Below are 26127 nucleotides of genomic sequence, written 5' to 3'. Positions count from 1 at the left end.
CCACTGTGTAGATGTCAATCTTCTTTCCTAGTCACCTCCAGAGGGTTCATAAAAAGAAAAAAAAGAGAAAAAAGGCCATGGTGGCAGAAATGGATGCTGAGCCTGGGCGAGACCACAGGAAGCCCGAGCCTTCCCCTCAACAAAGCTAATGATATGGTTCCCTCAAGGAACCAGATAGCTGCTTGCGGAATGCTGATTACAGTGGGGCCTTTTCCTAACAGAGGGGTGACAGTTTGTCCTAGCTGGAAGAGCCACTTATGCTGGACTCGGATTTGTTTTCCTTAACTATCAGGCCTCTGCTGGGTTTTACTGAAGGCTGCTCTACTGTTGTGGTACCTGGTACAACACTGCTTCTGCAGAGACTTCCACAGTGAAAGGCACCTGTCACCATATCCCGTAACAGCCTAATAAAAACAAAGTTACGGAGCCAGCTTGGAGACACACCGAAGCTTGCCATGGTGCCCTGGATGGGACGCAGGCTCGGAGCCAGTGACTAATACGGTGAGGCTCACCCACGGCCAAAGAGGGGGCACAGAGACCACGGGTAAACACAGAAGTAGTTTCTTAGGATTACTTAACGATAAACTTGCAAAATGTTTGGTTCCCACTCAGAACTCTGCTCAGCTGAAGCTGAATTTAGTCCCCCAAGGGAAAAGTACTTCCTCTGGAGTTCATGGCTCCGGCCCCACTGAACTGGAACTGAGGCTGATTCTATTGGGAACTGCTGGGAAATTGAACACCCAAAGAAAAGAGCGATGCCTTCTGTGGTCACTGCTACCATCACTCCTCAGTGGACAGCTTTCAAATCAGCCCCCCTTCCTCAGCCTTTCCCCCTAAAATCACCCTGCCTCTCTACAGCAGAAATCAGAACACACTACCCTCTGGCTGGCAATGAGTCTGTGCCACATGTAGAAAGAACCACCTCAGCTCCTCCCTGTGACCTGCAGTGCCCTTTCTAGTTGCACGCTACCTCCGGGCATGCAGCGCCCTCCTCTGTCCCTTGTCCCCTGAGCTCTAGGCATGCTGGCCTCCTCAGGCAACCTCAGATGCATCATGTTCCTGCCTGTCTCTGGGTGCTGATGCTCCTTCCACTGGCCCTCTCCTTCCTGGAGCCTCTGCCTGCTGCCCCTAAGCATTTCCCACTCTCCACCCCAGCGTCACCTCTGCTGGGTGGTGGCCTTCCCCCTCCCTGGCTCCCACCAGCTCATGTTACCCATGGTCATCTTCTCCTGAGTAACCACTGGTGCCTTAGAGAATCCTGTATACAGACTTACGGGATCTGTTCAAATGCTGGAATGTCAGGTTTTTACAATGCTTATTCTCTGCGGTATCCCAGAATCTCTTACTTCTCTCCCCTTTTCCCTTCTCATTATGACAGAGTATATCACTGAAATTCATCTCAGGTTATAAACACCAAAAGGATGCTGTCACGGAACTGGGGAAGGAATGGCTGTGACTCCAGGTGCTTGCTGTGTGCCTGGGCCAGGAGGAGGGAGTGATCAGACACAGAACAGGCACATCACATCGGAACCAACGATGCTCTTGGAAACAATGCCCTCTATTCTGCTTTATCTTCCTTAATAGCATTGTCTGCCCTGTTAAATATTTAACTTACTGATCTATGATCCTCTCACTAGAATGTAAGTGATTGAAAGGGCTTCGTTTCATTCATTGCTGTCGCCTAGTGAACATGCAATAGTTAACTGGATGAATGAATGAACAGACAAATGCAGGACCTGTCCAGAATCCACTCGTGTTTCTCCTCTGAGAGAATGACTTCCCTCCATGACACCTGGAACTCCTCTGGGAGAACAACTACATTCCACTGCATTCAGCCTCAGTCGACAGGGAACCCATGCAGCTGCCTCCTTGGAGACACCCAATCCTCTTCCGTGATCCAGCACCACTAGCTGGTAGAGCCAGGAGCTAAATCCTCTACCCTGGGATTTTGATTCCTGGGTGAGGGAGAGAGGACAGGTGGCCTCCTCTGCTCCCAGTCTTCTGTTAGAGTTCTTCCTGGGGCTCCTCCCCTCCTACTTCTGGCCTGGTTCCCGGCCTCTCATCAATTCTGGGAGCACCTGATACACTCCCAATAAATCCCCCCCTTTTGCTTAAAGTAGCCAGTTAGTTTTTGCTGTTTTTCAACAAAAGAACCCTGAATTTAAAAAGAAAAAATTCAGAACAACAAAAACAAAACCAGTGTTAGAGAAAGCACGAAGTAGGCTGTTGGCCCATGTGGGTGAGATATAGGAGCTGTCCCCTCCACTCCTACCACTTGGCAACATTATTTTTATTTCTGCCTATTCAGTTAAAATCTTTGAACACATGGACATGTTACACATTGTTACAAACATAGTATATGGTTTTGGGTTGAATGATGTCCCCTCAGAAGATAATGAAGCCTTAACTCCCAGTGCCCTGAGTGTTCCCTTATTTGGAAACAGTTTCTGTAGATGATGAAGTTAAATGAGGCCTGGGGTGGACCCAAACCCAGTTAGACTGGTGTCCCTACACACACAGGAAGTCTGGGCATGAGACAGATATTCACGGGCGAGAGTGGCACAGTGAACACGAAGGTGGACTCAGGTGATGCATCCCTAAGCCACACGGCACCGGCAGCTACCAGGGATGGGAGAGGCCTACCATAGGTCCTCCCTGGCAGCCCTCAGAACTCCCAACCCTGCCAACATTCTGAGCTGAGATTTTCAGCCTGGGACCCAGTTCTTACTGGGATTGCCACCTGCAGGAACTCAGGTAAGCAGATGCCATCACAGGAACAAACTTCTCAAACTGGGAACCACCTAGGTGGCACTCAGAGCACCCGTGCTGCACAGCTGACAGTGCAGCCTCCTCCTGGAATACAGTCCCAAGCAGCACCCTGGCCCCAAGGGAGGCAGGAAGTACTAATTCCCCCAGCACCTTGGGCGAACTGGACACAATCAAACAGGTGGCTCCCGCAGCATCCGATGGGGGGACTCACTGTTGGATGCTCTCATCTGCCGCCAGCGTCCCACGCGGTCTAGCCCGATGGGGGTGCTCTGGGAAAAAGTGAAGGGCCGGAACCGGGCCGACACGGCCTTGTAGGGCGGCACCTGGTGAGCGGGCACGGGCGGCCTGACTGCTGGCTGCGGAAGAGAAGCAGAAAGCTGTAAGAGGTGCCAGGAAGTGGCAGCTCCTGCAAACGACTTGCACACACTCTCACCTTGAAGCCACTCACAGATGTGAAGTGGTTTCTCCAAACCCTGCCAAAAGCTGCAGGCTGCACCAAGGCTCAGCAGCAGTTTGTTATTCTACAGTTTTTAATAATTGTTATCAACTCTCTGGCCTCACAGCATGACACTGTCTCATTTGACAGCGACATGCCAGTAAGTAGCACTAAGCAAAAGGCAAGGCGTCTGAGAAGAGCAGAGGTAAATTTAGGAAGGGGTAGAGCTGCCACACAGATGCAGGGTCAGAGGGTTAGCCGGGTGTCTGCCCAGGAGCAGGCTCTGGAGGAACAGGACAGAGCGGAAGACCGGTCAGGGTGACAGACTGCAGTCCTCACCTGTGTGTTCAACCTGCTTCTACTCTGCCCTGCAGACCCTCCTACGGAACCTGGTACCTGCAGGCCCTTGATAAGGATTAGTGGACCTGAAGACAATTCTTGCCTAACTAAACTTAAAGTGACAGTTGAACTTTATTTAAAAGACTTGGTTTTCCACGCATTTACCCAGGTCTCTTTAGAACTGTAATGTCCTTCCAGTTTTCTAGAATAACAATCCCTATAACTAACTGTCAGTCAGAAGCCCAGTGGGTTCAAATAGTTTCTAAGCATTTTAGATCTTTCCTATAATGTGTTTCAAGTTAAACTAGATCATACTTTACTTTAGTTCAGAATTATTTCCTAGCAAGCAGAGCATCTTACAATTTTTAAAGATTTCATGGTCTTCTGTGACTCAATTTTTTTTTAATGCTAAGAATTCAAATCAATTCAATCAAATTAAATAAGACTTTCTGAGTGCTCGCTATAAGCCAGCCATTATGCTGGACTACACAGGGAGAAAATAAACATATTGTCCATTACTAACACTGGTTAGAATTTCCTGTCTAGGAGAATTTTATGGGTTACTTATAACATCAGCTAGCAGGTTTTAAAAATGAAATTGGCCATAAGTATTACTCACATACTGTTTTGTGAACATCTAACCACAGCCAGGGTATTAGCCTCACCAAGTGAGTATAAACTTCTTTAATACAAGGCCTTTAATTATAGGTTATATATCTTTAAAGCACTCACTAGGTATCTGATAAATACTTCTTGAATTACTAAAATACACTAAGGGACCAATAGTAAATGTTTAATGTATGGCCAAACCAGTTACAAAGTTGCAACTGTCAAGCAAAGAGTAAGAAGCTAGTAGAAGAAAAAAATTACGTCCTTATCTCCTAAAAGAAATACACTTCTTTATTTTCTTATCTGTACATTTTAACAACCGACAATGCTTTCTTTTTCAATAATTACTTCCTTCAGAAAGCTCTCTAAATATGTGTGGCTACCTTTCCCCTTGTTAAAATCTCAGGTTATTCAGAAATAGATAGCAAATGAGCTTCACATTATTGTCTGAGATCCCAGGAGAGAAAGATTAGTAAAAGGCACCCAGATGTCAGGTGGTTAGTCTGAATTCATGCATGTTTTGCACAAAGTCAGGAAGAAGAGGCTGTGAGTGGATGACGTCATCCTTGAGGAGAGGAGGAGGAGGAGGAGAGGCAGCATCCTGTTTAGCTCGCAGGAGAACAAAGGCCAGGAGGCTGGAGGGTGTGCGCTGGCTTTGAGAGAAGGACGCCAGATCTTACTTGGGTCAGAAGATTCTCTATTTCTGCTGTCTGGTTGTTCCCATAGAAGCTGACCCCACCTATCACGGAAATGGGGCGTCTTCTCCACGCTCCTCTGGGGCAGCCCAAGGAAGCGTTCTGGTCTGCAGGCCCATGAGCTGCCATGCTTGCCTGGGGGTCCCCGTCCACTTGGTCCTCCTCCTGGGGGTCTGTGGCAACTGAGTCTTCAGGTATAGACAAGCTGCGGCTGGCCAGCTGGCCATAGTCTGAGAACGGCCGAGGCCGTGGCCGTCTCCCAGAGCCCCATCTCCTCCTGGGGATTCTCTGTGCCTCCGTCCTTTCCTCCTCCTGGGACGAGCCTCGCCTCCCGGGTTCATCAGTGACAACCTTTTCAAAGGCGAACAGGTTAGATGAGCTCAAATATCCAAGAAGGAATTAAAAAAGAACTAGCTGTGTGTATCCCCCCTCCCAGCTCTTCCTCTGGGCTTTCTTGATGGACTTGTTTATTTAAAACAGAAAGTGAAGACAACCAAAACAAGGATTAAAACAATCAAATCTATCTTTCAGTTTAGGCTGCATTATGCTATAATTTAAATAGTAATGTTTGGCATCTAACATTAAAAAATCAGCACCCCTGTGAGTTTATAAAATGAACTTTGTAACCAGCGTAGGTGCCCCTAAAATATACGTAATAACAGCCTTGGGGACCAAAGGCCTGCCAGGAGAAGAAATGAAGGGGCAATGCTATCCCCTGCTGCTCTGAAGGATCTTTCAATAATGTACACAACTTTAAAACAGAAGGTGCTCATAGAGGATTAAATCTACTCCTATCAGGACCCAACACTCAACACCCAAGGATCCCCAGGTTCCTGCCGGCAACAGTCTATGGTGTGAAGAGTGCTGACCTGTGTGAGCTTGGGCAGGTCACAGCTAACCTTTCTGGATCTCAGAGTTCAGACTGGACAATCCCAAGGCTCAAGATTCTATGATCTTACATGGGGCAACACTTTCTAATTTTCAAGTTATTTTTTTTTCAGAGGCAACACAATGTCCTAGAAACACAGAAGCAGTTTGGATTTGGGCACACTTCTGTGCTGTGAAGGTGTCTGGACACCTAGAGCAACTGCAGGCAAGGTACTGAACTTCTGCAATTTGACTCTGCAGCTGTTCACTAGGCAATGGCAGGTCCTCGGAAGGATGAAATGCCACAATGGAAAGATAGCCCTTATCACAGGATTTAATTATCACTCCTAAAAGCTGTGCCATAGAGTGATGTCCCCGCGGTGTAAGGCTGCCTTAGGGTAGGGCTGTGAGATAGGGCTATCTCTGCAACCCCTCTTGTCTGGCTAAGCACTGGCAGTGGTTCTTCCAGCCTGTACCTTATTTAAGATAAAAACAAAAAAAAGAGCTGTCAGGCCATAGGCACTGGGACAACAATCAGAACTAGGAAAGGAAAGGCAAGGGGGCCACAGCAGGCGTCCCTGACGGTGCCACAGAGCTAGTGGTGCAGCCCCACCTGCCCCCCAAACTAGCTAGGCCTGGATAAAGCTGGATGGTGGATGGTAGTGGCCCAGGAGGACATGCATCCGGCCAGAGACTAACAGAGACCCGAGACCTGTGATGGAGGCCTCATGGCTTCCAGCCTGGTGTGTCTAATGCTCACTGTCAAGAACTGATGAGGAGCAGAGGGGATAGGAAGGGATCTACAGACACACCGTTCAAATTAGGGAACTGAGACCTAGCAAGTGAAGGGAGCTGCCCAGGGCCACAGAGTCAACTAGCAGCACAAAGATATGAACAGGTGGGCCTCTCATTTCTGTTTCAGAAGTTTTCCAGCCATGCCACCTCACCACCTCTGCTCCAAAACGCGGTTTTCCTGGCAAACTCCAGTGGCGCTGCTGTCTACCCACTCCTGCTGCCCGGGGTCCTATCATTAATTCAAGTCACCACTGAAGGGGCTGACTTGGCTGTTGTGGCATAAAAATAATTTGGAACTGAAAGCATTTCAGTTCTGTTATCTGCCTAAAAGCAGAGACTCCCAAAAGAACTCAATGTCATAAATCCCCTCTGGGACACTGCTTCAGTCAGGAAAGAGAGGAGAATCCACACCTAAACGCTGTCACAAGTATCCCCTCGTCTAGTCTCCTGAAAACCCACTTATCTTTCCTGTAAGTCATTTGTTTCCCCTCAAGTTTCCTTTTCCTTCTCCCTAGTAAGACGGTCCCTAAACCTCAAATTCTGCACTGATACCTCTTTGAGTCACACTTTTCTGTGAACTTTCTCTTTCTCTCTCTCTCACATACACACACGTACAAAATCTATCTTTCCTTTTGCTAATCTCTCTTTTATCTGTTTAATTCACAGGCCCCCAAGGGTATGAGGAAAAGTTTTCCTCCCCAACATCACCGACAAAAAGGATGAGCAAAATCGTGGCAAAATTAACATTGCTTTCTGCATTACATATGAAAGAATTATGAAGACTTTATTCAATCCAATAGCACAGGCATCTTAAGTAGACAATGAGAATAAATCCAATTATATTATCACTGTGCTAAAAAGGTTCAGAAACAAAACATTAGGAAAAATAGAAGTACAACAAAATCACAGGCAAGACGTCTAACTGCTCACAATGGCTGTATAGTTCTTTTGTTTTGCTTTTAAGGTTTTTTGGGGGGGGGGGAGGATCTTGGTTTGCTTTGTTTTTGTACTTAAACAACATGCACCCTACTTTTTCTCTGTGATGCAAAAAATGATGGCATACTCGGGGAAGTAATCAAGGCTGGGTATGGGAGGTGTGCTCAGAGCAGGCCAGTAGACAGCAGGTGACAGGGCACAGAATTCTTCCTCTAACACATCACGCCTCAGCGTCAACACCACGGAACGCACATAAAGAACCACTGTCATTCTACTTCCCACATTCACACAGTGCTACTGAAGATACAAAAGGAGAAAACACGGCCTCGGAAAGGTGCAAAATGCTCTAGGAATAGCAAATTCAGGAAACACACAATTGAAACGTCTATCCCAGCAAAATCACAAAAAGGAAGGGTGGAGAGAAAACCCCTCAGGTTTAATCTCACATTCAAATATTGATTCCTAGCCAGAAGTGAGTGAAATTTCTCGTGAAACAAATTTGAACTCTGATGGATATTCTAAAACCAAATGTTTAGGAAACTTTTATGTATTGCTAAAATGCAGAAAATTAGTTTGACTATGGTTATACTTGGATCTACAGATACACACGTGCCAACAACTTTCCCCAAGGAGCTGACACCTACCTCAGGCTGGGGCATGGGCAGGGGGTGCCCACAGACACACTGAAGCAGCAGGCAGCTGCCCACGTCCATGTCCTCTAGACTCTGGCCTACATGGCCCCGCCACAGCTCTGCCTACCGCAAGGATCAATCTGGGCTCTATCAGCTTGAACAGCCAATTCACGCCCAAGCCATAAACTTTTGTACACAGATTTTTCAGTGGAGTCCCTGCCCTTTTAACTCTTGCTTCTCCGTATATTTTTTGAGTGCTTGCTTTACTGAGTCAGTATCCCATGTTTCCTTTCTATACAAGTTTTTTTTTCACTCCACGAAAATAAAAAGCCAATAAAGACGTTGCTACCTTCAAATAGACACTTCAAAAATTGAAAAAAAAAAATACGGTGAAAGCAAATTATTAACCTGAAGAAAAAGAAAAATATTTGCATAAAATAACTTGATTTCACATCCATCCATCCAGACAAGTATATAGGATCAAAATGCAGGGTGTTGGTAGTTTATGTTTCTGAAAAAGATGTTGAAGTCCTAACCCCCGGCACCTGTGATTTTATTTGGAGTCTGATCTTTGCAGATGTCATCAAGTTAAAATAAGGTCACTCTGGATGAGGTGAGTCTTAATGCAGCGGCCAAAGAACACCAAGGCTGCCAGCCAGCAACCACTAGACTAGAGGAAGGAGGCAGAGAAAAACCTTCCCTGAGGGTCCTGGAAGGATTGGGACCTGGTGGCACCTTGATCTCAAACTTCTGGCCTCCAGAACTGTAAGAGAATAAATGTTGTTTCAAGCACCTCCCTTGTGATAACTTGTTAGGTCAACCCCTGGAAACTAAGATAGCAAGGTTAATTCAGAAGAAAATATTATAGGTAAGGAAATTAAAGATGTTTTATGAATCCTTGAAAAAATTTAAACTAAAGCAGGCAACAATGACAACTGCAACCAAAAAACAGCTGGGCATTGTGATGTGTGCCTATTGTCCCAGGTACTTGGGAGGCTGAGGCAAGAGAATCACTTAAGCCCAAGAGTTGGAGGTTGCTGTGAGCTGTGAGTGCGACATAGTGAGACCCTGTCTTAAAAAAAAAAAAAAAATTTAAACTAAAGCAAAGGTACTCTGGATAAGCCAAAGGTCTTCTGAGGATGCATATTAACACAATAAGCTCAGTTCCCTGGTTTTCTAGCATTCCACAGTTATGGATGCCATATGCAATCCACATATAATCACAGAGATGGAGTGAGCAGGGAAAACACCTTGGCAGCTGATGCCTCAGAGGACTGCAATGATGCTGCCAACTGTTACTGCCAGACCTATGCCAGGGATATGTGTTACCTTTATCTCATCTTCACAAGCACCTTATCAGGCAGGTACTATTTGCCCCATCTTACCGATTAGGACATTGGGGCTAACATAAATAAAATGACTAACAGAGCCAGAAAGGGGACAAGCCCATTACACAACCCAGTGAGTTTGGTTTCAAAACTCCAGTCTGAAGGCCAGTATGGTGGCTCATGCCTATAATCCTAGTAGTCTGGGAAGCTAAGGTGGGTGGATCACTGGAGCTCAGGAGTTTGAGACCATTCTGAGCATGAAGGAGATCCCATCTCTACTAAAAAATAGAAAAAGTAGCCAGGTGTCATGGCATGTAGTCCCAGCTACTTGGGAGGCTGAGGCAGGATTGCTTGAGCCCAAGAGTTAAAGGTTGCTGTGAGTTATGATACCACAGTACTCTAACCAGGGTGACAGAGTGAGGCTATCTCAAACAAAACAAAACAATAACAACAACAACAACAACAACCCACAAAGACAAAACAAAGGAAAAACAAACAACCCTCTGTCCTTTCCTCTCTGCAAACCTGCAACCTTGGTATATACTTTCACAAAAAGAAAAACAGAACGTTGAAGGTTTTCTTTCCCTTAGATGTCAAACCTCTTGGAAGGAGGAGGCAGGAGTAACAGTTACCAGAGGGTCTGGTAACATGTGTGCTGGAATCATATCTTTACATGCATAAAATAAAATGAGAGGATTGTAAAGGTAAGGTAATGGCTGTAACACAGTACTATGTCAGATAAGAATACACGGTATCTTGAGATGTCCGCTGGTCTCAGAGGCTCACATCTGTAATTCCAGACTCGCGAGGCTAAGGCAGGAGGATCACTTGTGCCCAGGCATTCAAGGCTGCAGTGAGTTATGACTATGCCAGCCTGAGCAATGAAGCAAGGCTTTACTTCTAAAATTTGTTTTAAAATTAGCAAAACCTATTATATAAGGTAAAAAAGATTTGTGATCAGACAATATCATAGGTCTTGTTAAAACTACTCTGGCTTGTTGCTTACTTTCATAATTGAAGGAAGTGCTACATTTTAGCTAAAGGCTAATAAAAACAAAAATAAAATCCGTACTCCCAGATTTCTGTCCATGTCCTTAGATAAAGCCAGGTTAAAACTCCCAGGTTAGATAATATCACTAAGAATAGCCTATGATACCAGCCGCATGTCCAATTCCAGGGAAATGAATTTTAGGACTCGTATCTCATAAATAAAAAAGTAGAATTTAACTATTTAGAACTATACCTCAGCTCAGTGCCTGTAGTTCAGCCACTAGGGCACCAGCCACATACACCAGAGCTGGCACGTTCGAATCCAGCCCGGACCTGCCAAACAACAATGACAACTACAAACAAAAAACAGCCAGGTGCTGTGGCGGGTGCCTGTAGTCCCAGCTACTTGGGGGAATGAGGCAAGAGACTTGCATAAGCCCAGGAGTTTGAGGTCGCTGTGAGCTGTGATGCCACAGCACTCTACCGAGGGTGACAAAGTAAGACTGTCTCAAGAAAAAAAAAAAAAAAAAACTATACCACATTACCTAATTTTCCTTAAATGAAAATTAATGTGTCATAATTTGAAAGACCCCCCCCATAGGTCTACTTCTTTCTTTTCCTTTTGTCTCTGGTCTTTGATTCAGGAAAGCCCATTTATTATATATTGTAAACATATGGCCCAGGACTCTAAATAGGTAAGGGGCACACCTAAGATCCCAGATGTAGGCCGGGCACGGTGGCTCACGCCTGTAATCCTAGCACTCTGTGAGGCCAAGGTGTGTGGACAGCTTGAGCTCAGGAGTTGAAGACCAGCCCGAGCAAAAGCAAGACCCCATCTCTACTAAAATAGAAAAACTGAGGCAAGAAGATCTCTGGAGCCCAAGAGTTGGAGGTTGCTGTGAGCTATGATGCTACTGGCATTCTATTCAGGGGAACAGCTTGAGACTCTGTCTCAAAAAACAAACAAACAAACCCAGATGTATTATCGTATTTTGAAGAGTGGCAGGCAAGAACAAGGAAATACTTACATATGTAGAACTAACATCATTTCTCTTTTCTTTTGGAAAGTGGTGCTACCATTACTTAGATATCTTAAATTTTCAAACTGCTTTAACATAGGCCCAAAGAGAGCAATGCAAGACAGTTCAGGCACTTCATTTCATCTCTGCAAAGCCAGCACTAGACATGACCCCTCTATTTGCAGCAGGAGGTAAGAATGGTGCAAAATGATTTTATGAGCTGAGCGAGGTGGTTCACATCTGATCTGGGAGGCTGAGGTAGGAGGAGCCCTTGAGCTAGGAGTTCAATATTAGCCTGAGCAAGAGTAAGACCCTGTCTCTACTAAAAATAGAAAAATTAGCAGGGTGCAGTGGTGGGCACCTGTAGTCCCACCTACTCGGGAAGCTGAGGCAGCAGAATCACTTGAGCCCAGCAGTTTGAAGGTGTAGTAAGCTATGATCATGCCACCACACTCTAGCCCAGAGCAAGACTCTGTCTCAAAAACAAACATCCTATTTTGAAGGTGTCCTATTTAGTCCCAGGAATGTGAGAAGCAAAGTAATGGATCCTTGCCAACAAATATGGTTGGTGTTGGTTAAAAATAGCTCGTATTACCCCTGCTTGAAACTTGTAAGAGTCCAATGTTTACCTGAGAAGTAAACGCCCACCTCTGATGGGCTGTGTGCCAAAGGCATTTGAGTCATATGGATGATCTGCATACAGTACCAGTAGTGTTTCCTTTTTATTTCCACCAAGGCATATGAAAATCTAAAGTGTCTGCTGCAAAATATCTCCAATAGGTTTAACTAAAAACTTGGCAGTGAAAGAATCACAGATGAATAATTTATACCACAAAAAGGGCAAAAATACAAAGCCAAATATACAACAAATCCTTGCTGTAAGTAAATATATAGAAAGTATATATTAGGGAATGGGAATATAGTCCTTTGCCTTAATCACAAACTGCACTAAGACTTCAGCCATCTGGCCCCACCTGTGGTACTGGCCTACTAAAAATGGCATAGCTCTGGCCCTAAAGTCACCCTGGAGCCCAAGGTGGTTTTTTTTCCTGCGCCATCAGGTGGACTACCAAGACAAATGGCCCAAAAGGAAGCATCTTAGGTAGGCAGGCTACCCTATTCCAACTAGCAAAAAAAAAAAAAAATAAGAAAATCCAACCTAAAAAGTCAAGAGGAAGAACGGATTTGGACTGGGAAAATGGCAGCAGTGACCCAAGCTCTAAGGAAAGACTATTACCACACAGTCAAAAGGGACAGTGGAATGAAATTTTATCACATAACCATGATGCCAGCATTTGAAGCAGTCTTAACCTGCACCATCTCAGTTTTTGTGTAGTAAAATATGTGTAACATAAAGTTTACCATTTGAACAAGTGTTAGGTGTGTGGTTCAGTGGCAGTCAGCACCCCCAGGGTTAGGCAATCACCACCACGCACCTCCAGAACCCTTCTATCTTCCCTGAGTGGAGCTCTGTACACATCAAACACCAACTCTCATTCCACCTCTCCCCACTTCCTGGCAACCACCATTCTACTTCCTGTTTATACGAATTTCATTCCTCCAGCTTCCTCGTAATACGTGTGAGCATAGTCATGCACTATTTGTGACTTTTGTCATGGGCTTATTTTCACTTAGCATAATGCCCTCAGGGCTCATCCAGGTGGAAGCATGCTTTCTAAGGCTGAATAATAAGATTTCACTGTGTGTGTACAGTGTAATATACCAGGTCTGGAAATAAAGGTCATGAACTTGCCCATGTGCTTACATTGGCAGCACTGTACAAACAGCTCAGTAAGGTTCCATAACCTTGGTATGTCAGGGTCTCACAGCTGTGTTCCTGTCCACATGGGGCAGTGTCTTGCTGCATGGCCTTCAATATTGCTGGTTTATGTTTTGTGTGCCCTCACAACAATGTCAAAACTTGAATTGGAGCAACAAACAAACATTTGTAAATTTCTCATTAAACTTGGCAAAAGTGTAAGTGAAATCAGGGACATGTTAGTCCAAGTTTATGGGGATAATGCCGTGAAGGAAACAGCAGTGCACAACTGGATTAAATGTTTATCTGAGGGAGGAAAAAGCATAACTGATGAAGAGAGGTCAGGGTGGCCAGGAACAGGCAGAACTGATGAAAAAAGAACAAAATTTATCAAATGTGTGTCAAAACTGTTGGCTGATTTTATGATAAGCACAGCAGACCAAATAAACATCAACAGAGAAACAGGAAAATCTTTTTTGGCAGGGGGAGGGAGAGTCTCACTTAGTCACCCTTGGTAGAGTGCCGTAGCATCATAGCTCACAGCAACCTCAAACTCTGGGGCTCAAGTGATCCTCTTGCCTCAGCCTCCCAAGTAGCTGGGACTATAGGTGCCCTTCACAATGCCCAGCTATTTTTTAGAGACAGGGGTCTCAATCTTGCTTAGGCTGGTCTTGAACTCCTGAGCTCGGGCAATCCACCCACCTCAGCCTTTGAAAGAGTTAGAAAATTTTAACTGAAAATCTTGGCATGAAAAAGATGTGGCTCTGGCATCACGACAATGCACCAGCTCACATGGGCACTGTCTGTAAGGGAGTTTTTAGCCAGTAAATAAATAACTACATTGGAAAACCCTCCCTACCCTCCTGATCTGGCCCCTGAAGAATTTTTTTTTTTTACCCAAAGGTAAAGGAAATATCAAAGGAAGATATTTTGATGTAATAATATGATGACAGCTCTGATGGCCACTCCAGAAAGAGTTCCAAAATTGCTCTGAAGGGTGGGCCAGGCACTGGCCTCAGTGCATAGCTCTCCAAGGGGAGGACTTCCAAGGTGACTATAATGATATTTGGCAGTGAAGTATGTAATGCTTTTTCTAGAATGAGTTCAAGAACTTAACTGTCAGTCCTCATATACTGAAATCAGTTTCTCACTCATCAAGCTAAAATTTCCCCCTGGAGAATACAGAAATTTATGTTTCTGTATTTCAGGACTCTAACAAGGTCTTATTCTACCTCTCCTACCTACAAATTAAAACAAGGCAATAATTAAGAGTAAATAATAAAACTTTGGTGAATATACCATGATATTTATTCATATAATTTCATTTAAGCATTTCATAAACTTTAGAAATCTTAATATGCATAGTATTAACGTGATACAGTCTATCACTTATAGTTGATTATAAATGGTTATTATGGTAATTTATATAAAAGTTGGCAATTGATCTCTTGCTCACATATATAGGTATATATTCTAATTCCCTCTCACCTCTTGTTTTTAAGGAAAAAGAATCTTATTTGATGACATTTCTCTAGAGAGAAACTATTCTAGAAATGAACCACTGGAAAGTTCAAACTGTATGTTTTCTTCAGAATTATAGAAATAATCTTAGAAGTTTTTTTTTTATGTTTATTAAATCCCATACAACCTGTCAAACACTGAGCACCCATTCATAAATACTTTAAAACTTTCCACTGGAAAAGAAATATCTTTTTATGTAATAATAAGCATAAACCTTTCAGAGCACATGAAAGCTTATTTTTAAAACACTAACTTAGAAAATGACTCACTTGTTAAGTATAAAGCTACTTTCACATTGAGATTCATGATCAGAATTTCTATTATTAATAGTATTTCTGTAAAAGTTTCTTTTTCTTTTTAAGAATTTTTTTTCCTGCAAAAAGGAAATAAGCAAATATAAACCAAATATACCCTAGGAGAAACCAAACATAAGCTAACACAAAGATGATGAATAGAATATTAACTCTCTCCACATGACACTAATAAGCCACCCACAAAGGGAAAATGTTTGTGGAATGTCCACCCTAGAGTTGCTATTTAGGAAATACAGAATCGCCATCAAGTTCATGTGCAAGTTACAACTATTTAAATTGCACACAAACTTTATGGCCACCCTATATAAAACAATGACAGTCATCACAAAGTAAATGTTCCTGTAAAAAAAAAAAGTTAAATTCATTAGAAAAATATTGTTTGAATGCATTAAATAATATCTCATTTAAAAATTTTCTTTCCAACTGTAATTGTAATTTTTGTGATTCAAACTCAAGGACCTCTTTGTCAGAGAAAATGAATGTGAACCCAGTGAATATGGAAATGTACATTCTATGTAGTATAAAAGCCATGGATAGTGGCTCGGTGCCCATAGCTCAGTGAGTAGGGCGCCAGTCACATATGCCAAAGGTGGTGGGTTCAAGCCCAGCCTGGGCCTACTAAAACAAAAAGGACAACTGCAACCAAAAAATGGCTCAGCGTTGTGGTGTGCACCTGTGGTCCCAGCTACTCCGGAGGCTGAGGCAAGAGAATTGCTTGAACCCAAGAGTTTGAGTTGAGGTTGCTGTGAGCTGTGATGCCATAGAACTCTACCGAGGGTGACATAGTGAGGCTGTCTCAAAACAAAAAACAAAACAAACAAAAAAAAGTCATGGGTAGTTCAATATACGGAGGTGGGACAAAGAAAGCAATAAAGTTATGAGCAAAAGATTTAAATGAATAGGCACTTCATCAAATAAAATACATAAGCACATAAAAAGATGCTCATCATTAGTGATAGCAAATGCACCTAATACTTTCTGTGGTGATGGAGACGTGCTATGTTAGTTAGGTGACAATGTCATGCCACGCTGCACAGCTCCATAAAAGCATTCACTTCAGAAGGACAGAGACATAAAACAGAGTAAGAGTCTCCTGTCTTGGGCAGGGCAGGTGTACACCACCATGCTCAGCTCATTTTTCTGTTTTTTGTAGAGACAGGGTCTTTCTGTGTTTCTCAGGCTGGTCTCAAACTCCTAGCCTCAAGTGATCCTCCTTCTTTGGCCTCTCAAAGTGCTAGGATTATAGGCCTAAACCCCCCGACATGACCCTACAATGTGTAAGTTCAATGCTATGGAAATTATACCTAAATAAAACTGCTAATGAGATCTTGGGCAGACTTCCTAGGGTCACTACATTTACTTACATAAATGCAACATCATCCTTCCAGTTCTAGCAATGACTCTGTGAAACAGCTGAAGATAGCTTCTCAACTCCAGACCTATCTAAATCTCCCCACTATTTGAGCAACATAAAGAGTAATGTCTGAGTAACCTATTATACTTGCACAGAGTCAAAATTGTGTACTGGGTCTGTACCTCTGGTTACATCACACCAAGATAGCACCTTGCGACTATCATTACATAATCTGGCAGCATCATAAAAGTCCTACAACTGTTCGTTGAAATTTAAAATATCCTGTTCTGGATTATCCCAGTACTACAAACTGGAGCGAGGATTTATTTCAGTGACATTGTGGCTAGTGGTGCCTTCCTCTTTCCAGTCCATTGTACTCATGGATGGTTTCATGCACAGTAACTCAATACAACATACCCACCAACCTCCAGTCACCCCAAACCTCCCTTTCCCCATGAACATTCAACACTAATCAGCAGTTTGGAGTCATCTCATCTGCCTTTCCATAACCTCAGTCCAGATCTCATGACCCCATCTACAGTCCTAAGGGACACTGTCTCTCCCCTTGCCCACTCCCTCCCAGCTCTGACTAATCAACCTTGGCCACAGAATGTCCCTCCGTGGTCCCTGCTCTGCCATATCACTGATTACCACTGACTGTAAGGTGAAGGCCAAATCCACAGGTCTAAGCCAGGCTGTTCCTAAGGATGTCTGGACCTGTCAGACCAGTCTTACGTCCACTTCTCCACCTATCCACCCTGTGTGAATGTCACAGCGACCATGGGCAGCAACCTGAGCACAACAGACTCACTACTCTGCTGGACACTTACATGCAAACCCCTGTGCTAAGTAAAAGCATCACTCCATTCAACCTTCACAACAACCCTATGCTGTCAGGCCTCTCATCATCTATGGTTTACAGGTGCCAAAAATGAGGTTTAGCAACAGAGGAGAACTGGTAAGCAGCAGAGCCAAGCTCTGGCACATGTCCCCACTCCGTGCTTCCCGGAAGGCCAGTGCCCCAGGCGCTCATGACCCCATGTAACTGTCCCTCCCCAGTTCTGCCACTTTCCCCCCAGAGTTACTAATTCTGCCTTGGGGCATTCTCATGAGGAGCACTTATTGTCACATTACCACTGACTATAAGGTGTCACCATATAGTGACTATCTGTGCACAATGCCCTCTACCAATTAGACTAGGAACCCCCGTCCAGCACATAGCAGGTGCTGACTGACAAGGTACATGACTATTTCTCCTGCATAGTTTGACTTCACGGTTTCAGTCTCTCCTGTTCCTTCCTTACTTATTCCATGTCCACGCTCGCATATCAGGCCCTTGTCATCTCTGAGCAATCTGGCAATACACTCCTGATGCCTCTCCCTCTGCTCACCTTTCCAATTCTCTTCTCTACTTTTGGTGGGTTAATTCCTCTAAGCACAATTCTGGGCAGCTTCTCCATAAATGTCTGTGGTTTCTCAGTGTTAACCACATACTGTGCAGATTCTTTACCCTGGATTTCAAGAGTGTTCATGATCTGGACTTCTAATGTTTTTAATTCTTTTTTCATGTGTGATCTTTATGGTAGTCTTTTGCTTGTTTTTTTTTTTTTTTAAGAGACAGAGTCTCTCTTTGTCACTCTCGGTAGAGTGCCGTGGCATCACAGCTCACAGCAACCTCCAGCTCTTGGGCTTAGGCGATTCTTTTGCCTCAACCTCCCAAGTACCTGGGACTACAGGCACCTGCTACAACGCCTGGCTATTTTTTTGCTGCAATTTGGCCAGGGCCAGGTTCGAACCTGCCACCCTCGGTATATGGGGCCAGCGCCCTACCCACTGAGCCACAGGCACTGCCCTGCTTGTATTTTTTTTAATTGACACACAATGATTGTACATATTTATGGTGTATACATATTTATGGTGTACACAGTCTGATACATACAAGTATACAACATGCCATGATCAAATCAGGGTAATCAGCATATCCACCACCTCAATGTTTATCATTTCTTTGTGTTGCAAACATTCAAAATCTGTTCTAGCTATTTGAAAATATACAATAACTTGTTGTTATTTATGGTCATCCTGTAGGGTTCCAGGAACTAGAACTTCCTCCTCCTATTCAGCTGTACTGTTTTATCTGAGAGCTGCTGCCCTCCCCCACCTCTAGTAACCACTATTCTATAATCTATTTCTATAAGATCAACTTTCTTGGCTTCCACATGAGAATAAGCAGTATTCATCTTTCTGTACCTCACTTACTTCACTTAACACAATGGATTTCATGATTTTATCGTAACTTGGATTATTCCCCTACATATGAAATCACGCTACTTCCTCTTTTCTCCAATCACAGGAAATCTCTGCACAAATGCCTAAGCTACTGCACCTTACTGGAATGTCCCCTGTGGCCACCCTTACGAAGATTCGGTCACCCTTATGAAGCCTTTCTTCATTTGGCCCCTGAGTGAGAACTGCAACTCTTCTGAAAACCACAGCACTTTGCTTTTACACGCCCCCCCTTGTGGGATTTAATCCATTCTGCACAGTCCTCCTGTGATTTAGATGTATCTGGGTGTGAGTAAAAGTTCCTTGGCATCACCTATGTTCCCTAGAGAGCCACACCTGGTCACTCAGACCTGGTAGGTGTCAACAAATTTGGTTTGGTGCCTTATCGAATGAACATGTAAAAGTTAAGATGATGTTAAAATTTAACTCTTGTGCATTTTTAAAAATTAATGTGGTGCCAAACTGTTTGAAGAATTTATCAATCCCCTGTAAGACTCTAACAATGTGCTATATCAAAAGAGTTCTGGGAAAAATGACCTTACCTCCTCCTGTCTTAAAAAGTCATGTCAACCTAGGATTAAAAAAAATCATCAGCTTGGCGCCTGTGGCTCAAGCAGCTAAGGCACCAGCCACATACACCTAAGGTGGCGGGTTTGGATCCCTAGCCCAGGCCCGCCAAACAACGATGGCTGCAACCAAAAAATGGCCGGGCGTTGTGGCGAGCGCCTGTAGTCCCAGCTACTTGGGAGGCTGAGGCAGGAGACTCGCTTGAGCCCTGGAGTTGGAGGTTGCTGTGAGCGTGATGCCATGACACTCTACCCAGGGGGGATAGCTTGAGGCTCCGTCTCAAAAAAAAAAAAGAAAATCATCAAAACTGATAATGACATCTATACAGTGGCAGCCAGTATGAAAATAGCAGGTCCAGTGTTTGAATGGCAGAGCCAGGGTCCAACCAAACTGGAAACCTTTACCAACAGACTGCAGCTTACCAAAGCTGCCTGGAAAGGGGTTTAACCATTGAAAAGATGTGTGCTTTGTCTATGGTACCTTTCATCACTCATGAGCTATGGACTCTATTCTGCACAGGTGGGAGGAGAGGCTCCCTTTCCTGTGTGCACTGGTAGGAAAACAAGCACTAACACTCCAAACTCCTGTGCTTATTTCTGTAATAAGAGAACAGGTGGCACTGTCAACCAGTAAATGCCAAACTGCATTTTTCACACTGAAAGTGTGAAGTGTGAAGTCCAAGGACTCTCTCAACACAGACCACTCCTCTTACAACAAAACTCACCACTAGGTGGCAGGAGTGTAACGCATTTTGTGAACAAAAGTGTCATGACAGGTTCTTTTTCAATAACACAGGTTAAACTGCTTATGATTTTTCAAAAATCATTTTTTCACTTTTAGAGTTGTATATTATAAATGATTCTTATTAAAAATTACTCTATTGAAAGTATAAAAAAAGCAGAAACTTTTACTTTAATCCCATAATATACAGATTTCAGCATTTCCATACCCAACAATAAACATGACTTAAATGTGGTTTAAGCATGTAAATTGAAGCACCCTGTTAATGAGCTAAATAAAACATAACACACTGTATATTAAAATATAGTAAAGACTGAAATTCAATTTTGTAATACAAAACATATACAGACAAAATATGGGTAAAGAAGCTATAACATATACGTGGGTCATTATGAAAGTTTTGAGATACACAAAACAAGAAACCTAAAATCCACGTGGATGGAAACAAATGAAGCCCTCCCAGCAACACCAATAAGCCCAGCAAGATGAAACTCGCATGGGGGAGTCAGAAAAGACGCTGTCAACCGTGCTGGAAGTGAAGTAAAGGACCAGAATACAATCTATCTCAAAACTTTCATAGTGACTCACATACATAAATGTATACCTAAAAAGTACAAAAAGACAAAAGCTGCTTTTAACTCATGAAAGTTGGAATTCTTGCATTGTCCAAAGTGATTTTTGGTTCTGTTTCCTATAACTTGTAATCTGTTTCTCAGTGTCAAGATAAAAGGGAGGTTTCAGGTTGTACTTCACAAGCACTTCTCTGCACGTAACACTGAAGATTCCTAATACACAAAATGCAAATTGGATAAAACCATCATTACATTTTCTCTTTTTCACATATACATTAACAGCGTAAGAGGAAGCTTGATGTACCTTGTAAGAATTTTGAGAAAATACATGCAAGTTAAAGTGAACATCTGGAGGCAAATTTGTTGAATTATCAAAGGGTGTGCACCTTTAATAAATTGAGTCTTTTGTTTGTTTGTTTTTTTGAGACAGAGTCTCACTTGTTCACCCTTGAAAGAGTACCGTGGTGTCTTAGCTCACAGCAACCTCAAACTCTTGGGCTCAGGCAATCCTTTCACTTCAGCCTCCCAAGCAGCTGGGACTACAGGTGCCTGCCATAATGCCTGGCTAATTTTTAGAGACTGGGTCTCGTTCTGGCTCAGGCTTGAACCTGTGAGCTCAGCCAATCCACCTGCCTCAGTCTCCCAAGTGCTGGGATTACGGGCATGCACCATTTTGTGCCCTGCTACCTTTAATAAATTGAATTTCAATATAATTGTTTCTTCTGCTTTCTGTCTTTAGTGATCCTCTGTGGGTAGAAATTAAATTAGACATAACTAAGAATAGCAAATACACATATAAAACCATAAAATGGTCAAAATCACCCCTGAGAGTAACTGATTAAGTTAGACAATAACTCTTGCATATATTTACTCAATAGGCACTCAGGAATAAAATATTTTAATGATTTTTTTCTTTTACTAATTCTGAGGGTGGCACTTGTGGTTCAGTGAAAAGCATGCCAGCCCCATATACCAAGGGCGGCGGGTTTGAACCCCCAGCCAAACTGCAACAACAACAAAAAAGCTAAATGTATTTTACTAATTTTGGTAAGCAGAAAATAAAATCTCACTTTTAACCTAAAGAACCCTCTAGATTTATAGAAATCCTTTTTTAGGGAGCGAGGATTCCAAATCATCAGTGGGACAGGCGTAGGGTTTAGCAGAAGGAATATTAAACTTCATCTCACCCAGGGCAGAGTGCAAGTTTTGGCTAATCATAGAAACCAGAGCTGGCAAAACTGGAATTCCTTCCCAAGACTGGCTACTAGTCCTGGGTCTTCACAACAGTTACACAGGACTTTTTCAAAATATGCAAATGAGTAAATGGTCGTTGATATTTAAGACTCCTGAGGACGAATGGCCCTGAGCTCTCCAAATGAACCTTAAGTCAAAAAAAATCAGACAGCACTTCTCTGGCTGCTCAGGGACCCTAAACACAGGGATCCTTGAGACTGATCTGAACCCCCTGAAGGTATTCTATAATTTGTTCCCCTTTCCAGGTCTTTCTAGAAAGGTTCTACCAGCTATGTCTCCCTGTATAGCACAGATAAAAAAAAATGGATAGTCTAGAGTCTGTCTTGGCTTCTGAGATTGCAAATCTTGTGTGCAATCATTTATCTGCATGCTTTAAGAAATAAACTGAGGTCTTCTCCAGGAACTGGTGCTAGGGGATTATACTCTATGGCAAGCATCAATTTATACCTGAAAAAATAGTCCAGAAGGGTATGCAAAGAACAATTTGCAATATACACACATGGATGCATTTCTTCATCTTTCAGCTATGTAATGTTATTTTACCGAATTCATTTACGAAGTGAAAATTATACAGTAAAGTTGCCTGGATGTTTGACAGGATATGAAAAGAATATTGCTCTTGTAGCCTTGACAGTTATTAACTGATTCAATTCATGAGATGCTTATAATCTACCCTAAAAATAAGCACATTAACATCATAAAAATCTCAAGCATCACTCAGAGGCTGACAGGTACCAAACTGCATATTCCTAATTCGATCCTAGGAAATAAAACAGACTTAGAACCTGTAACGATCTCTTAACACAAAGAATTTCATTTTCATGTACTCTGTTGGAAAGGATTTAGAAATGGCTTAAAATATAAAGAATAAAGATATGGGTAATAAAAATAGTTTCAAAAATGAAACATGTGAGCGCACCTAACAGCTGGATCTTTTTCAACTTTTTTGTCCCTAAGAATGTAACACATAGTAGGTGCTCGATAAATACTTTTGAATGAATGGTTTGGTAAATGCCACCTCAAAGAATTTTACTCATTAGCAGTTTCTTTTTTTTTTTTTTCTTGAGACAGAGCCTCAAGCTGTCCTCCTGGGCAGAGTGCCGTGGCATCACAGCTCACAGCAACCTCCAACTCCTGGGCTCAAGTGAGTCTCCTGCCTCCGCCTCCCAAGTAGCTGGGACCACAGGTGTCCACCACAACACCTGGCTATTTTTTGGTTGCAGCCGTCATTGTTGTCTGGCGGGCCGGGCTGGACTCGAGCCTGCCACCTTAGGTGTATGTGGCTGGTGCCTTAGCCACTTGAGTCACAAGCGCTGAGCCATTAGCAGTTTATTTCAAAAGAGATAAAGACTACTTCTGAACTTGGTAAACAACTTAATGACTCCTACTCTTGCCAATAATTGTGACAGCAACATCATCGGCAGCACAGGGTGGCTGGCCTCCACAGGCTCAGGACCAAAGGCTACACCAGTGCAGCAATGACATCTCCAGGTGAGGTAAGAGCCTGGCTATGCAAGTTCCCCTCCCACAATAGGGTCACCTACAGAAGGGACCCCACCTTGGTCCTTACCTCCTTCTTTTCTTCTGGACTGGCCACCTGGCTGAGGCTCAGCTGAGGGTCCCCACTGTCCTCATCACCATGTGTGGTTTGCACCAAATCCTGGAAGGACACAGGTGCTGGCTCTCTCTGAGCAGGCACCTCTGCCCTTTCTTCACTCTCCACGGAACTGAGGGACAGTGCACTGTGACTGCTGGGACATTTGGCACTTCCTGCCCCTGGGCTCTGGGGCTTGGGCGTGGTGGGCCTTAGCGGGGTAGGAGGCTGCTCCCGGTCAAATGTAAACTGGCTGTCAGCATTGGGTTCATCAGAGTCTTTGCTCAACATGTCCTGGGCAAGTGAACTTGATGAGGAACTGCTGGCACAAGGACCATCACTTTCTGATGCCTGGGAGCTTTTGGCTTCGAGAGGAAACACTGCAGTGTTGACATCTATGTGGGGACCCTGAGGAGTGGCTGAGCTGAAGCCAGGGGCCGAGGTACAGCGTGCAGCAGCGCTGTGCGCTGGGGACATGCCCCGCCGTCTGTCCTGCTCAGAGCTGCTGGACGCCCGGCGGGAGTAGTCATCGTGCAGCCTGCTGTGCTGCCAGAGTCTCGGGTGTGCTTCACGGGGGGATGGGGCCCCACTCTTGGGACTCTCCCTCTTCCAGGCGGCATCTGTCACATTGCTTACAAGTCGTAAGACTCTGTCAAAGTCCTTGGCCCTTATCGGGCTCTTCCAGCGTTTTGTCCTTCTCTCTGAGCCACTGAGTTTTTCAGAGTCTGCAGAAGAACTGCTCAGGGTCCTCTGGGGCACTGGCCTTTCATGCGCCACCCTGAGGTCCGTGAGGTTGGAGGTAGACTTCCTTTTGAAGGAGCTCTTCTTGAGAAAGTTCAAGTTGTCTGTGCTCTTGCTTTTCCTGTAGATGATGCTGTTACACTCGGGGTCCTTCACCAGGATCTCACATAGGGCGGGCTCCTGGCTGATGGAGGACAGGGGTCGGCCCTGCTGCTTGTCGGTGTCCACCAGGCTGATGCGGCCCAGGCCGTAGGCCCTGCGGATGCTGCGGGAGCGGTGAGTGCTCCGCTGGAAAGCATCATCAGTCTCCTCAGGGTCAGAGCAATCGGAAGCACCCCCGTCCCCTGCCCTGGGGGGGTCACTCGCCTGTCCTGAGGAGGCACACTTGTTTGTCTGGATGCCTATCACAGCGCCATTTGGGATGAGTTTCCCTGGGTCATGTTCTGAAGCATCTTCCTTTGAGGCACCTGATCCCTCTCGGTTCTGAATTCCCTGGAGGACTGATGACTTCAATTTTTTGAAAGATCCCATCTTCCGGAAGGAGGCAAGGGTGTTCCATGTTGAGGAATGGCCCACCAGGACCACGGACTGGGGCCTGTCAGGGTGGGTGCTCGTCCTCTTCCGACTCACAGAGAAGAGGCGCACGAGCTTGGAAGGGCTGACTCGGGATTCCTGAACCTCTGTGTCTCTGCCGGGGCTGCTGCGACAGCTGCCATTCTGCCAGACAGGAGAAGTCACCATCTTGGTGTCTTTTGCATCAGACACTGAACAGGTGGGTGTGGCACCTCGCCTGTGACCGTTCTGGGCTGTTATCATGTTCCTAGGGCAGGGCACCCGGGGCAACAGGGCAGTGTGGTTCACGGCCACATGTACAACTCTGTCCGCTGGTCCTGGCTCAAGACTTTCATCTCCAAGGCGGTGGCCAGCCTGGCTCCCCCAACTACTGTGCCCATCAGGATCCTCCAAGGTGGTCACTGCCTGCAGCAGAAAACAAAGCAGGCATTTAGCCATTTCCCCCTACAGGAGCCTCTATAAACACAGGCTAATTATTCTGTTTAACAATTGCTAATAGAAAAAAAGGCATGCCTCATGACAGGGCTGATCAAATAAAAACTACTTAAATTAAAACTGTACTGCTTTTCCTCAATTCATTTAATATTAAACTGAAGGGAAGGATGCAAAGATATATCCCTAAAAACACAGTGACGGGTTTTGCATTCAATATGATGGTAAACTCTTGAATTCATTGAAACCTATTAAGTAAAACCTGGAAAATTGCTAGAATGAAAACACCAAGGCATTAATCAAGACTATGTTGTCCGCTCATCATTAGAAATACAAGGGAAAATTTCTTACGAAATAGCGAAAGCAAACTCCACAACCATTGCCTGTGTTGAATCCAACACAGCCACCAGGAGATCCTGCTTAGCACACACAGCCATGAGTGTGCAGCGATGTGACGGGGACCAAGACGCTCTTAGCTGCTTACTGCTGAAAGGCAGCTACCAAACTTGAAGGAGGGTCACACAATTTGACAGGGATGCAAAGGGGAGAGGGATTAAGTCAAGGAAGCAAGAGGAAGCAAGCTTTGTGAAAGAAATGGCATTACTGTGGGGGGTTCTCAATAGATGTTAACTAGCCAGGGAATGGAGAGAAAAGAGGATGACACTGAAGTATTAGAAATTCAGGTGCAGAATATACAAACACTGCACCTTCATCCCTCCTTCCATGACAACCACACACACCTGGGTCCATGTCTTTCCTACCATACACCTGTATCCACGCCCTTCCCCACACACCTCTGTCCATGCCCTTCCCCCACACACCTGTCTTCAGGCCTTTCCCCCTACACACCTCTGTCCATGCCCTTCCCCCACACACCTGTCTTCAGGCCCTTCCTCCCACACACCTGTCTTCAGGCCCTTCCTCCCACACACCTGTCTTCAGGCCCTTCCCCCCACACACCTGTATCCAAGCCCTTCCCCCCCACATATCTCTTTCCATGCTCT

The 26127-nt window shown here is 44.4% G+C and overlaps 1 protein-coding gene across 3 annotated transcripts in view; it reads right to left on the bottom strand.

Annotated features, from left to right (window-relative positions):
* The window catches only part of SPATA13 (spermatogenesis associated 13), a 144003-nt gene that overhangs the window by 48611 nt on the left and 69265 nt on the right, over positions 1–26127 (bottom strand). For all 3 annotated transcript variants that reach the window (XM_023517219.1, XM_023517220.1, XM_023517218.1), the window contains exons 2-4: positions 23354–25096; positions 4834–5199; positions 2981–3125 (exon numbers count right to left, since the gene is read on the bottom strand). In XM_023517219.1, coding sequence (XP_023372987.1) covers positions 2981–3125; positions 4834–5199; positions 23354–24934 — 2092 coding nt within the window. In that variant the 5' untranslated portion in view covers positions 24935–25096. The remainder of the gene's footprint in view (positions 1–2980; positions 3126–4833; positions 5200–23353; positions 25097–26127) is intronic.

The sequence above is a fragment of the Otolemur garnettii genome, unplaced genomic scaffold (assembly GCF_000181295.1).
Source record: "Otolemur garnettii isolate 467f Iridium unplaced genomic scaffold, OtoGar3 scaffold00106, whole genome shotgun sequence".
In the NCBI taxonomy this organism is placed as follows: Eukaryota; Metazoa; Chordata; class Mammalia; order Primates; family Galagidae; genus Otolemur; species Otolemur garnettii.
This window is presented reverse-complemented; position numbering and strand designations above follow the sequence as displayed.